The sequence below is a fragment of the Coffea eugenioides genome, unplaced genomic scaffold, assembly GCF_003713205.1.
Source record: "Coffea eugenioides isolate CCC68of unplaced genomic scaffold, Ceug_1.0 ScVebR1_3408;HRSCAF=4614, whole genome shotgun sequence".
Lineage (NCBI taxonomy): Eukaryota > Viridiplantae > Streptophyta > Magnoliopsida > Gentianales > Rubiaceae > Coffea > Coffea eugenioides.
In genome coordinates this window covers 21,659-37,497 of record NW_020863983.1, presented here as the reverse complement: position 1 = coordinate 37,497, position 15,839 = coordinate 21,659, and the positions used below count along the sequence as shown (strand labels likewise).

The 15,839-nt window shown below is 36.7% G+C and overlaps 1 protein-coding gene across 1 annotated transcript; it reads right to left on the bottom strand.

Moving 5' to 3' along the window:
- Nucleotides 1-278: 278 nt before the first annotated feature.
- On the bottom strand, nucleotides 279-6,847 carry LOC113757899. Its single transcript, XM_027300972.1, has 3 exons — nucleotides 5,459-6,847; nucleotides 1,182-4,986; nucleotides 279-529 (listed from the first exon to the last, which is right to left on the bottom strand). The coding sequence occupies exons 1-3, from the start codon at nucleotides 6,845-6,847 to the stop codon at nucleotides 279-281; spliced, it is 5,445 nt and encodes a 1,814-aa protein (XP_027156773.1).
- Between the last annotated feature and the right edge of the window lie 8,992 nt (nucleotides 6,848-15,839).

Here is a 15,839-nt window from a genome sequence, read left to right as displayed (position 1 = left end):
GTAATCTGTTAAAACTAACAGAGCATGCAAAAACACAGATACTGTAGTTGGTCCAACAGCTAATTTATGCCACTTTTTATTGTCAATTAATCTAAGGCTAAATAAACTAGAAATAGTAGTTTTTTTTTGAATTTTTTTGTATTTTTTGTATGGGGAATAACTTGAAGTCCATTTATAAAAGCACATTAAATGATGTTACTACAAAATAGTTACTACAAAATCAATAAAAAATGTTACTACAAAAGTTTCTAAACACTCGTCATCCTCCTTTTCAGTTGCTAAGGACCCAACAAGTCAAGTTCATCTCTAAGGCGCAAACAATCAGTAGGAGGGGTTGCGCGAAACACGACACGGGACACCGCATCAATGTCGTCTTCTAACACTGCCAATGTTGCGAGTCGTTCAGGAATTGCAGTCAAACCATGTTTTGCAAACCCCATTCCAATTCGACGTCCTTCAACTCTTAACTCTAAAACTTGAAGTTGCTCAATGTTAATAGCAATCACAGACACAACCTGTTCAGCTTTTACTACATAATCAGTAGTAGTTGAAAAACAGTCATATACTTTGTTAAAAAAAGTTCAATTATTGATGTCATGAAAATGAGGTTAGGATTGTACCAAACCAATAATTCATAAGAATTGGGATTCAAAATTTTCTCTAAGTTCTTTCACATGATAAAGGATCCAATAAAGAAGAGGCAAACATTAAAAAAATTTATGTTTGATTGTATTGTTTGTAGTATTTGAAGACACTTCCATAATGAACAAATCATTAACAGATAACTCTTCACAATTATTAAATGAGAAAACGAATCAATCAAAAATGCTAAACTAGCAAATTGATAGTAATATTTTCTAAGAATATGATTAATAGATGACAGTTGGTCGTGGAGGCACTTTACTTATATGCTTTGCCGAAATTTTTACATAAACTGTGAGAAAAGAAATGTTCTCAAAATATAAAAAATTGTGACATATTCACTAATGTCCCAAGAATATTTTGAATTTCTAGACATTTTGAGCCTTTCAGGCTGCACTGCATATTTTTTTGAGTGAACTACTATAATCTCGAGCAACAAAAGAGAGTTAAAGGTAATTTTTTTTTTTTTTTTTAACTTTAATCTTTATTTATGAACTGAAAAGAGTACAAAGAGAGACAGCAACCAACTACTGCCTAACAAGCTAAAGAAGCTCTACTCCTACGAATGTTCGGAACGCCTAACCGATCAAGATTAACATCACCCCTCACCAGGCAAGGCAACTCAGAAAATGAAACATATGTTGAGTTAAACCCAGCGTCCACACCCACATTGGCCAATCTATCCGCAGGCCTATTCGCTTCCCGAAAGCAATGAGAAATCTCTCTAAACAACCCCTTAGCATTCAACACCTCCTGTAAACCTCGTTGCAACTGCCATGGACACCTCACCGTTCCCCGAATAATCTGAACTAACACCAATGAATCTGATTCGATGTGCAAAGCACTGTATCCCCGATCTACGGCCAACCGAATCCCATGAAGAAGCGCCTCCAATTCCGCCTGCAAACTTGTTAGCTCCCCAAAAAAACATGAGAACCCTAGCAGAAACCTTCCCTCATAGTTACGAATGATGCCTCCCCCTCCACTCATGCCAGGATTACCTCTAGAGCAACCGTCAGAGTTTAGCTTCACCACCGACTGCTTCGGACACCGCCAACGAACAATTTGCACATGATAACGACGTGCCAAACCAGCCACAGATTCAAAGAAACTCGGCCACCCGCGGCAAGAAGAAACAGTATTCTTAAACCTAATCTGGAATAGGTCTCGCAGATCACAAAAAATTCTATCACTGACTATAGCAACAGGCAAACTCTGACCCTCGAACACAAACTTATTCCGCATTTTCCACAAGTGCCAACAAATCAAAGACGGCAGCACACGAAAAAGAAACTGAAGAAACGGGTTCCGAGTAGGCTTCAACCACCAACCAATCACCTTATGTCGTATTGTCGAGGAAACCCCAAACCCTCCCACCACCACTTCAAAAGACTCCCAGATTTGCCGTGGAACCTCCCCAGTGCAGAAAATATGATCCAGAGACTCCTGACATGGGAAGGAACAACAAAAACAGCGAGACGGCCCGACAACCCCAAGCTTTTGCAACCTATCCATCACTGGCAATCTAGCCCCCAGCAGACGCAGCATAAAGAAGGACACATTACTCGGCAATTCCTGACCCCAGAGCGAGGAGTATAGACAAGACCTGTTACCAACCTCACGAGCACTTTGGTAGGCCGACGATAGGGAGAAATCCCCTGAGGTACTGGGGGACCAGACCATTCTGTCCGAATGCGTCTCAGCGGGAGGTTCAACACGCAGGATCTGCCCCACCCACCAGCTGGGCAGCACAGAGCACAGCCTCTGCACGTTCCACCGACCATGCTCCACGAAATCGGATACTGCATATTCCTGGAAAGAGTCGACCTGGCGACATAAAGGACCTTGTCCTAACCAATCATCATGCCAAAAACTTGCCGATCCATTGGACAAGACCCAGCGAATCTGCTGCTCAGCAACCCCCTGAATAGATATCAATCTCTTCCAAGTCCAAGAACTCCCCGGCGAGACGTCCGCAGAGCAAGGGTGGAAATTCGGGCAGTATTTACAATGTAAAAACTCAGCCCATAAAGACTTCCGCAATCTAAACTGCCACCAAAGTTTCATCGAGAAAGCGTCGAACACATCCCTCAACGACCTCAAACCTGCACCTCCCCTGTCATATGGCTGACACAACTGCTCCCATTTGATCCAGTGAAAACGCAGCCCCCCTTCGGAGGCCCCCCAGAGAAAATTAGCAAAAGTCTTCTCCAGTAATCCAAAGATGGCCTTGGGAGGAGTGGATGCCGCAAGAATATTAAGAGGCATAGAAGATAGCACACTCCTGATCAGGACCAGCCTACCACCGTGCGACAATAACCTCCCCTTCCACGATAGCACCCTGGCTAGTATGGAATCACAAATTTCCGAAAAATAACCTTTCTTCCTCCGCCCAACATATAAGGGACAACCCAAGTATTTGACCGGAAACTCCCGCGAGGGGAACCCAGTGAGTTCTCCAAGCATACGTTTTCTCGCCCTGGGAAACCTGCTATGGGACAAAAAACAACTCTTTTGATGGTTCACCTGCTGACCTGATACCGAAGAGTAATCTCCCAGAGCTTTCATAACCAAACGAACTGACCTCTTCAGCCCACTTGAAAAGATAACCACATCATCGGCATAAGCCAGGTGCGTAACCTTCGGGCATCCATGAGGTACACTAAACGGTGAAAAGAGGGGGGAGGAAAGCAAAGAATTTAAGAGGCGAGATAGGACCTCGGCACCAATCACAAAAAGAGCTGGAGAAATAGGGTCCCCTTGCCTTAGCCCTCGACTAGAATGGAAGAAACCTTGAGGAGCACCATTGACCATGACCGAGAACCAGACATTCGAAATCAACCTCCAAATCATATCAATCCACCGCTCTCCGAACCCGAACCTACGCAAGACCTGTAACAAAAAAGGCCACGAAACTCTGTCGTAGGCCTTGGCCATATCCAACTTCAAAACTACGTTACCCCCACGATTCGATTTCCGAATATCAGATAACAACTCCTGGGCCAATAAAAAATTTTCGGATATCTGCCTTCCCTGAACAAACCCACTCTGTTGCGGGGAGATAATACCAGGCAGCACCTTTGATAGACGGTTGGCCAACAATTTTGAAATCACCTTATTGACAAAGTTACAAAGACTTATCGGCCGAAATTGACTAAAATCTTGCGGGGAGGTTACCTTGGGAATCAGCACAATCCACGTCGAAGAAACACTCCGCGGCAACTCATGCCCACAAAAGAAACTAAACACTGCGTCGCACAAATCCTTGCCCACCACCTCCCACGCAAAGGTGAAAAAAGTTCCTGTAAAACCATCTGGCCCACCCGCACTCTCCCCATCCATGTTAAACACCACCTCCCTTATCTCCTCGTGCGATGGAAACCGCTCCAAATCAGCAACTTGAACATCGGACACAACCTTAGGAATCACATCCAAAATCCTCCATGACCCAGTGGCAGGCTCCTCCGAAAGTAAGGATTTGAAGAACTCCACCCCCATGGCAGACACCTGACCTTCATCCGATACCCACTCCCCCTGGTCATTCTTAATTCGGTGAATGATGGACTTAGCTCTTCTCTCCGCCACAATCGAATGGAAATACTTAGAATTTTTGTCCCCGTCCTTAAGCCATTTGACCCTTGCCTTTTGCCGCCAATACCCTTCCTCTCTCACCAGAGAATTTCTCAGTCTAGCACGAGCCTCCTGGAGTGCCAACCAATGCGACTGACAAGGCTCATTTCCAAAAGCGTCCTCTGCAGCTGCTACCTCGCCCTCCGCCCTCTTCACCGCGTCAAAAATGTTACCGAACTGCTCACGAGACCAAACTTGCAAGTCCCGTTTGACATTCCTCAGTTTAGCGGTTAAACGACTCAAAGGGCGCCCAGAACAAGGAACTGCCCAACTCCTCCTAATGACATCCAACAGCCCAAGCTTCGTCGTCCAAATATTCAAAAATCGAAAAGGTTTAGGCTTGTTATCTCGCCTCGTCGACGAAGACATTAGAAGGGGGGCATGATCCGAAGGCTCCCTCCCTAGATGTTGAACCTGAAATTGCACCCCAGAGAGAAAGGCCGTTTGATTGACAAACATTCTGTCCAGGCGCTTCCAGATACGGGCCAGACCCCCCCTATTATTACACCAAGTGAAAGGGCACCCCAGAAAACCAACATCCGAAACACCCGCCATCGACATGAACGTTCTAAGCTCCACCCCTTCGTCAACCCGAAAAGGCAATCCACCCCTCTTTTCATCCGCGCTAACAGTAACATTGAAATCACCTGCCAACATCCAAGGGTGCTCCGCCAGGTTTTCCGCTATCAGAGCTGACCACAGCAAAGCTCGCTCCTGCTCATTACATTTTGCATGGACAAAAGAAAAATACACTGGAACTGGGAAAATCGGAGAAATGATTTTAAGAGACACGTGCTGGGAGGATTCTCCCACAAGAGAACAGTCAAAGGAATTTTTATAAAATACCCAAATAGACCCCTGGTTATTCATGATCCAGCTATCCATCCTGAGGCGTGCACTAAACAAATGAATGTCGCGTGGTAAAGCCTTAGGCTCACAAATAGCCACTAAAGGAATTGAAAACTCATCAATTAACCGTTTTAACCTACGAAAATTTGGGGATCGCGAGATACCCCGAATATTCCAAAAAAGCAGATTAATCATGAGACAAGGATGCAAATGAGTTAGAGGAGACTTTCGATTTAGAACGTAAAGCACGGTCACTCGGGATTTGGAGCCGAGTACCCCTCGGCTTAGGCTTATCTACCAAACTAAAAACCTCCCCATTATTCACCTGTTCGTGTACCTGCTGAATTATAGGATCAAGATTAAAAATGTCAATCACCAAAGACCCCTCCTCCTGTTGCTTACCTGATGGTTGCCCGCGCGGCGATAAGCTCCCTGCACTAACTTCTGCACTAGACAACCCCACATCACCGACCTCGCTCCCCTCCTCTGACATGTCCATCCTCGAACCTGTCTCCGCCATAGCTGTCGAAGCAACAGCCTGATCTCCCAGCTGATTATCAACCGCACCAGCGAAATTCCGCTCCTGTTGGAGAACCGACTGCTGGCCACAAAGGTCCTCTCCCCCCTGTTCCTCCACCCGCAAAGGGGCTGCTAATTCTTGGGGCCCCTCCGCCAACCTATCCATCACCACCGACTCCCCAGCGCCGGTCACTGCCAGCGACCCTGCCTCCCCGCCAGCAAGCGGCGACGAAATCTGCCCAGCAGCGCCAAGCACCACTCCCCCCTTCCCCTTCTGCTCCTCCGCTATCCCCGGCCCCTCCAAAGGCATTGCCTTCACAGAATCTTGCGGAACCTCCTGGGTAACCTTTGGGCGAAATTCCAGCCGTGGCCTCCTCTCATGCCACGCACCTGTGGAAACTTCAGAAACCTTTGCCGCTGGCGGCACCTCGCGGAACTCGGGGTGCTTTACTCTACATTCGTGTTCGCTATGCCCCTGTCGAAAACAATACCCACAGTACTGCGGCATCCCCTCAGGCTCAAGGGCCTGCCAGAAACCATCACTCTCCCCCTGCCCAAAACCTACCCATACTCTCCGTGGCAGTGATTTCACCAAGTCAACCTCCACACATACTCTGGCCACGCTCGGACGGGATAGAGAGCTCGTTGCTGCATCCATGAAGAGTGGCCGACCCAGGGGTGAAACAATATGGAAAAGGCATTCCTTATTGAACAAATGTATCGGGAGTTTGGGAAGGGAGAACCAAACAGGAACAATCGAAGGCTCCTTATCGACATGGAAAGAGGGTGTCCATTTGAAGACCCGCATCGGATAACCCAATATATACCAGATGTGCCGCCCCCAGATTCTGTGAAAGTCCCGTTCAGTTTGGAGGCGAATGATGATATGACGAGGATCCAACAAACCTACCGAAACCGCCGTCAAGTCCAGCGTGTTAAAAAATTTTCGGATGTCCTCCATGGCCGGCCTACCCTTGGAGAACTTCCCTATTAGAGCAAGGGTAAAAGGCGCTGCAGCCCTAGCCATGTCAGCCGAGGAGAAAACTACAGCAGGCTCCCCTCTCCTCGTAGTCTTGTCTGCTCGCACGTTCACGCAAGAAGGCTCCCTAGACGAAAAGAGCGAAGAAAAAGATTTTGCTTGGAAAGAAGGGAAGGAATCTGGAAGCTTCCCTTCAGCAAGAGGCTGAAGGGTAGCGGTGTCCGCCATGGCGGCACGCACGGCAGCCAACCAAAGCGCACGGACTTACCCAGAGAGAAAACCTAATATATTCTAAAAGCATAGTTAAAGGTAATTGAGATTAAACTAATTAATTTTATAAACAAGTTGAAGGAATATGCATAAAAAAAGGTTCATTAATATTCTAATTCTGAATATCATATTTTGTTTATAATCCACAAATTGATATTAAAGTTCATATATTATCAATTTCAACCTCACAATACACTTAGTCTAAAATGGATAGAACATGATATCCCTATGAACTTTATCAAAATAGAACATGATTTTTATATGTTCGCATCAATCGCCTCATATTGCTTTTTCCAAGTGATTCTATTTGAATTACCATCTGGATCAGATTTCACAGCGAAATCAATGTGTATAATCTTGTACATATCTCAATAGTTCTCAACAGTTTCACAACTTAATAATGATATTGTCTATGCTGGATTCAACAACTTTTTTGAAACCAACTTTATTGAGATGATTTATGTTATATAAAAGATGAGTTAAAACAAGTAGAGCATGCAAGCAGAATATATATTCTGTCAGGTTATCCTAAGTTTGGATTATTTTGTTTAAACTTCACTCTAAAGTTGTTTTGGGTAGTTAAAATATCAAGAGAGATTTAAAATAAATCACAACCTAACAATGATATTGTCCATGATGGATATAACAAGCCTTTTAAACAAATTTCAGTAAAATGAATTTTGTTTTATAATTGATCAACTAAAACTAGCAGAGCATGCAAAAATATAAATACTGTATTTGGTCCCACAACTAATATATCTACACCGATGGAATGAGAGGTTTCTCAAAATTAGTTAAATCTAGTACTAGAGAATTTAGAGATGGTAGTTGAAAGACAACTATACGCAAATTTTAAAAAATGAATTTAAACACAGGCTCTATGAAAGAGAGTCTTGTTTTGTATTCAAATGTTAACTCATGGGATTTGGATTAAATTTTCTCAAAGGTTCTGTTAAATTTCCAAACACCGCTAAATCATAATAAATATAAGAGTAAAAAAATATAAAAGAAGTATGTCGATTTTTTTTTTTGCATTTTAAAACAATTTATATTGATAGTTATGACAACAGAGAATATGATAACAATATGATATTGATCGGTCACGCATCATTACTGATGCATTTAACATAAATTTTTATGATGATCATGAAAAAAAGAAATGTTTTAAAAAACATAACAGATCTCTACAAATTTGTAAAAATTTCAATAAGCAATTTAAATCTTTGGATTTATTGTGAAATTTTTAGTCTTTGCATCTACATTTTTTCAGTAAAGCTCTCTAATCACAAGCAACATAAAGAAAGGTTACTACATTAGTTTTACAACTGGTTGAAAATATTTGAAAAGTAAGTTTATCAATATTATAATTTACCATATCAAATTTAGTTAAATACAAAATTTTCAAATTAATATGAAAGTCCATATATCATCAATTTCAACTTCACAGTACACTTAATTCAAAAGGGATAGAATATTATTCTTTATTTCTATATCATTTGCCTCATATTGGCTTCTCCAAATGATCATGTTTCATTACTCTTTAAATCATATTCCAAAGCGAAATCGGTAGTACAACCTTATGCATATCCTAATAATCCTTAGTGACTTCTAGAATTTTTTTACATGAAACTAAGAGTCCTGCACACTGTTGCCATAATTTTTTAACTTCATGAACCTATGAACTTAGAACTATATTTCAACAATAAATAGCTAAATAGTTTTGATCAATGCAAGTAGAATGTATACGTAGTGATGTTGTACTAACTTAAAATTATTTTGCATGGACGTTACTCTGAAGTTGTTTAGGATAATAAAAATATCGAGAGATTTGAAGTAGGTTATAATGTAACAATTATTCAAGTCATGTTCAAGTATTCAGCAAATCTTTTATGAACTATCTCCAACCCACCAGTTGAAAAAATTTTTAATTGCCATAAGAAGAAAAAAAATACAATCAGCAAATGCCATCAGTAAGTCATATAAATAGTTACCTCGAAAAGAATGTGATAGCAAGATGACATTGATCGCGTAACCATCATTATTGATATGCCTAGCATAAGTTTTTAGACGGACAATGAGAACAAGAAGAATTTAAAAAAAAGTAATAGAGTATTACAGATTCACCAAGATCCCAACAAGCAATTTGAATCGTCGGGTTTCTTGTGAAATTTTCAACTGACTATATATATATATATATATATTTAAAAAATCCTATAACCATAAACAACGAAACGAAAAGGAAAAGAAAAATTTTTAGTAGAAATTTGAATCTCTAGATTTTTTGTGAAGCTTTCAAGATGTACATCATTATTTTTTGAGTAAAGTGATATAATGATGAGCAACAAGAGAAAGTTAAATGTAATTGAGATTAAGCTAATTAATTTTACGAATAACTTGAAAGAATATGCATAAAAACGTTCATTAATATTCTAAATCAAAATATTAAATTTTATAAAAATTACAATTCTCAAATTAAAATTAACTTTCCAGACCTATGGACATACACCAATATTAAAATGATCAAAAGTGAAATAGTTTGACCGTTGCATGCAGAACATATATTCTATCATAATGTCCTAACTTTGGATTATTTGTTTAAACACTACTCTAAGGTTGTTTGGCATAATTAAAATATCAATGGAGATTTAAATCAAATCACAGCCTAACAATGATATTGTCCATGATTGATATAGCAAGCCTTTTAAACAAATTTTATTAAAATGAAATTTGTTATATAAGAGATCAATCAAAACTATCAGAGCATACAAAAATACAAATACTATAGTTGACCCTACAATTAATATATCCCACTTTTTATTGTCAATAAAATCTAAGGGTAGAAAAATTAGAAATAATAGTTGAAATATAGTCATATATAATGTCGAAAAAATAAATTCAATTATTGATCTCATGAAAAAGAGGCTCGGGATCAAATTCATAAGACTTGGGATCAAATTTTCTCAAAATTTCTTCAAATTCTTAGACATGATAGAGATCCAATAAGCGAAGAGGCAAAAAATAAAAAAATGTATACTGATTTCATTTTTTAGCATTTAAAGACATGTTCCAATAATCAACAAATCACTAATAGAACAATCTTTCAATTATCAAATAAAGAAAAGGAAATTCACTCAAAAAATACCAACTGCCAATTCATAGTAATATTTACCTAAAAAGGATGTGATAATAGGACGACATTGGTCGTGGAGGCACTATTACTGATATACTTATTCAACTTTTTTACGTAAACAATGGGGAAAAAAAAGCTCTGAAAAAATATAACAAATTGTGACATATTCGCTTATGTCCCAAAAAATAATTTGACTTTCTGAACCTTTTGTGAACCTTTCAGGCAGCACATGTGTATTTATTGAGTGAAGTGCTATAACATCAAGCAACAAGACAAACGTAAAGGTAATCGAGATTAAATTAATTAATTTTACAAATAAGTTGAAGGAATATGCATAAAAAATGTTCATTAATATATACTAATTCTGAATATCAAATTTTGTTAAAATTACTGTTGATCTTGATCCCTATCTTTTGATGTTTACAAAACAAATGGATGTTACTAATGTCTCTTAAAAGATCTATTCAGTTATGAAGCAAATTAGTTCCAAAGATCAAGTACAATTGAAAGATGACAAAGTATGCTGAAGCTGTCGGACGCTCAAGAAGTCAGGATCGGACGTCCGATAATCATTGCACAACTTCGGACGCATGCTTCGGACGTCCGATAGGGTCCTTCGAAATCGACGAAACTATCGGACGCTGAATATATCTCTACCGGACGTCCGATAGAAACAAGATAATTTCTCAAATCTGTTTGTTTGTTGTCGGACGCACAAAGAGCTTGCACCGGACGTCCGAAAGAATTGAAGAAAATCTCTGAAACTCACTGCCTGCTGTCGGACGCATAAAACAGGGCTATCGGACGTCCGACACTACCAACGGCTAGTTGACTGTTCAGCTACTTTCTATCCGTTGGAAGCATTAATGAGGCACTTTCTTGGTCCTATATAAATAGTGGTTGGTCAGACACTTCAAACAACTTTTGCACACTGAAGATACAAAAGATCTTGAGTGATTTTAGTGAGAAAATACTCATCAAAGAAGATTTGTAGTCTTAGTGGTGTGAGGTTCATTGTAAGCTTTTCATTTGTGAGTGAATCTTTCATGAGTGTAGCTCTGTGAGGGTTGTCCTGAGGGATAGTAAAACGTCCTGGCTTGACCGAGTGGTGTTCGGGGCAAGGAGGAGGTGAACCTTCCTTTGTACGCAAGAGTGATTGTAATTCATCAATTTGAAGAAGCTTATTTGAATTAATCTACAAGCTCAAGAGGAGCTGTGTAGTTAATTGGTTTGCAATTCTTTCCCTTTTATTTACTTATTGTTATATTGCGATCTTTTAATTGCTTATTGATTGGCTTATCCACAAATTGATATTAAAGTTCATATATTATCAATTTAAGCTCACAATACACTTATTCTAAAATGGTCAAAATGTGATTTTTTTTTATGTTCACATTAGTTGCCTCATATTATTTTCTCCAAATGATTATATTTGCATTACTATTTGGATTATATTTCATAGTGCATTTGATGTGTAGAATCTTCTGCATATCTTGATAATTCTCAGTACTTTCTAGCAGTTTCTACAACTATATTGTCTACACTAGATGTAACAAAATTTTTATGCCAACTTTATTAAGATAATTTATGTCATATAGGAGATGAACTAAAACAAGTAAAGCTTGCAAAATTACAAATACAACAGCTGCCCTATTGCTGGTATAACTAACTTCTCAATATTAGCTAAATCTAAGATTAGAAAATTTAGAGAAGGTAGTTGAAAAGCAACCATAAGCAATATTTGAAAAACGAATTCAAACACGGCCTTCAAGAAAATAGACTTGGTTTGTACGCAAATATTAACTCATAGGAATTTATGTTTAATTTTCTCAAATTTCTGCCAAATTTCTAAATACCGCTAAGACATAATGAACATAAAAGTCAAAAAATAAAAGAAGTATGCTGAGACTTTTTTAGCATTTAATACATATTCAAGTATTTAGTAAAACTTTGATAACTGTTGTACTATGTAAAATCGTACGCATATATTAATAATTCTCAGCAATTTCTAGAAATCTTTTATTTGAAACGAATAGCAGGAGTTTTCTCTCCCTCTTACTATAACTTTCTAACTTTCTAGACCTATAGACATAAAACAATATTTTAACGATCAAAAGTGAAACACTTTGACCATTGTAAGAAGAACATATATTCTATCACGATGTCTTAACTTTGGATTATCTTGTTTAAACACCACTCTTAAATTATTCGGTATAATTAAAATATCAAGGGAGATTTAAAACAAATTACAACTTAACAATGATATTATCCATGATAGGTATAGCAAGTCTTTTAAACAAATTTCATTAAAATAAATTTTGTTATATAGGTGATCAGCTAAAACTTGCAGAGCATGCAAAAAAGCAAATACTGAAGTTGGCCCCACTGCTAATATATCCCATTTTTTACTAACAATTAAATCTAGGGTTAGAAAAACTAGAAATAGTAGCTGAAAAATAGTTATATACAATGTTAAAAAAATTCAATTATTGATCTCGTAAAAAAGAGGTTTGGTTAGTACCAAACCAATAATTTGTAAGAATGGAGACCAAATTTGACATAACAAAGATCCGATAAATGAAGAGGCAACAAATAAATGATGTATACTGATTTCATATTTTAGCATTTAGCATTTGAAGGCATGTTCCATGTTCCAATAATCAACAAATCATTAACAGAACAATGTTCTTATTATGAATGAAAAAATGGTAATCCAATCAACAAATACCAACAAACAATTCATTGTAATTTTTACTAAAAAGTAATGTGATAATAATACGACATTGGTCGTGGAGGCATTATTACTGTTATAGTTAGTTGAAATTTTTATATGAACTATAAGAAAAAGAAAATTTCTCAAAAAATATAACAAGTTATGATATATTTCCTAACGTCCCAAAAAATAATTTGAACTCTAGACTATTTGTGAATCTTTCAAACCACAGATATGTATTTTTTAAATGAAGTGCTATAACCTCAAACAACAAGAGAAAATTAAAGGTAATTGAGATTAAACTAATTAATTTTACACATAAATTTGAAGGAATATGCATAAACATGTTCATTAATATTTGAATTCTGAAAATCAAATTTTGTTAAAATTACAATATGCGATCCTATTTGCATTACTGTTTGGATCATATTTCATAGCAAAATCGATTTGTATAATCTTGTGCATATCGTGATAATTCTATCATGATGTCCTAACTTTGAATTATCTTGTTTAAACCAAATTCTAAAATTTTTTGGTATAATTAAAATATCAATGGAGATTTGAAACAAATCACAAGCTATCGCAGGAGTTTTTACTCCCCCTCATTATAAATTTTTAGCTTTCTAGACCTATAGACATAAAACAATATTTTAGCAATCAAAAGTGAAGCAGTTTGATGATTGCAAGCACAACACATATTCTATTATGAAGTCCTAATTTTGAATTATCTTGTTTAAACACCACTCTAAATTAGTTTGGTATAATTAAATTATCAAGGGAGATTTAGAGCAAATCACAACTTAACAATGATATTATCCATGATGGATATAGTAAGCCTTTCAAACAAACATCATTGAAATAAATTTTGTTATATAAGTAATCTGTTAAAACTAACAGAGCATGCAAAAACACAGATACTGTAGTTGGTCCAACAGCTAATTTATGCCACTTTTTATTGTCAATTAATCTAAGGCTAAATAAACTAGAAATAGTAGTTTTTTTTTGAATTTTTTTGTATTTTTTGTATGGGGAATAACTTGAAGTCCATTTATAAAAGCACATTAAATGATGTTACTACAAAATAGTTACTACAAAATCAATAAAAAATGTTACTACAAAAGTTTCTAAACACTCGTCATCCTCCTTTTCAGTTGCTAAGGACCCAACAAGTCAAGTTCATCTCTAAGGCGCAAACAATCAGTAGGAGGGGTTGCGCGAAACACGACACGGGACACCGCATCAATGTCGTCTTCTAACACTTCCAATGTTGCGAGTCGTTCAAGAATTGCAGTCAAACCATGTTTTGCAAACCCCATTCCAATTCGACGTCCTTCAACTCTTAACTCTAAAACTTGAAGTTGCTCAATGTTAATAGCAATCACAGACACAACCTGTTCAGCTTTTACTACATAATCAGTAGTAGTTGAAAAACAGTCATATACTTTGTTAAAAAAAGTTCAATTATTGATGTCCTGAAAATGAGGTTAGGTTTGTACCAAACCAATAATTCATAAGAATTGGGATCAAATTTTCTCTAAGTTCTTTCACATGATAAAGATCCAATAAACGAAGAGGCAAAAAATAAAAAATTTATGTTGATTTCATTTTTTTAGTATTTGAAGACACGTTCCAATAATGAACAAATCATTAACAGAATAATCTTCCAATTATTAAATGAAGAAAAAGAAATCCAATCAACAAATGCTAACTAGCAATTCATAGTAATATTTATCTAAAAAAGAATATGATAATAAGATGACATTGGTCGTGGAGGCACTATTACTTATATGCTTTGCCGAAATTTTTACATAAACTGTGAGAAAAAGAAATGTTCTCAACAAATATAAAAAATTGTGACATATTCACTAATGTCCCAAGAAATATTTTGAATTTCTAGACATTTTGTGAGCCTTTCAGGCTGCACATGCATATTTTTTTGAGTGAACTACTATAATCTCGAGCAACAAAAGAGAGTTAAAGGTAATTGAGATTAAACTAATTAATTTTATAAACAAGTTGAAGGAATATGCATAAAAAAAGGTTCATTAATATTCTAATTCTGAATATCATATTTTGTTTATAATCCACAAATTGATATTAAAGTTCATATATTATCAATTTCAACCTCACAATACACTTAGTCTAAAATGGATAGAACATGATATCCCTATGAACTTTATCAAAATAGAACATGATTTTTATATGTTCGCATCAATCGCCTCATATTGCTTTTTCCAAGTGATTCTATTTGAATTACCATCTGGATCAGATTTCACAGCGAAATCAATGTGTATAATCTTGTACATATCTCAATAGTTCTCAACAGTTTCACAACTTAATAATGATATTGTCTATGCTGGATTCAACAACTTTTTTGAAACCAACTTTATTGAGATGATTTATGTTATATAAACGATGAGTTAAAACAAGTAGAGCATGCAAGCAGAATATATATTCTGTCAGGTTATCCTAAGTTTGGATTATTTTGTTTAAACTTCACTCTAAAGTTGTTTTGGGTAGTTAAAATATCAAGAGAGATTTAAAATAAATCACAACCTAACAATGATATTGTCCATGATGGATATAACAAGCCTTTTAAACAAATTTCAGTAAAATGAATTTTGTTTTATAATTGATCAACTAAAACTAGCAGAGCATGCAAAAATATAAATACTGTATTTGGTCCCACAACTAATATATCTACACCGATGGAATGAGAGGTTTCTCAAAATTAGTTAAATCTAGTACTAGAGAATTTAGAGATGGTAGTTGAAAGACAACTATACGCAAATTTTAAAAAATGAATTTAAACACAGGCTCTATGAAAGAGAGTCTTGTTTTGTATTCAAATGTTAACTCATGGGATTTGGATTAAATTTTCTCAAAGGTTCTGTTAAATTTCCAAACACCGCTAAATCATAATAAATATAAGAGTAAAAAAATATAAAAGAAGTATGTCGATTTTTTTTTTGCATTTTAAAACAATTTATATTGATAGTTATGACAACAGAGAATATGATAACAATATGATATTGATCGGTCACGCATCATTACTGATGCATTTAACATAAATTTTTATGATGATCATGAAAAAAAGAAATGTTTTA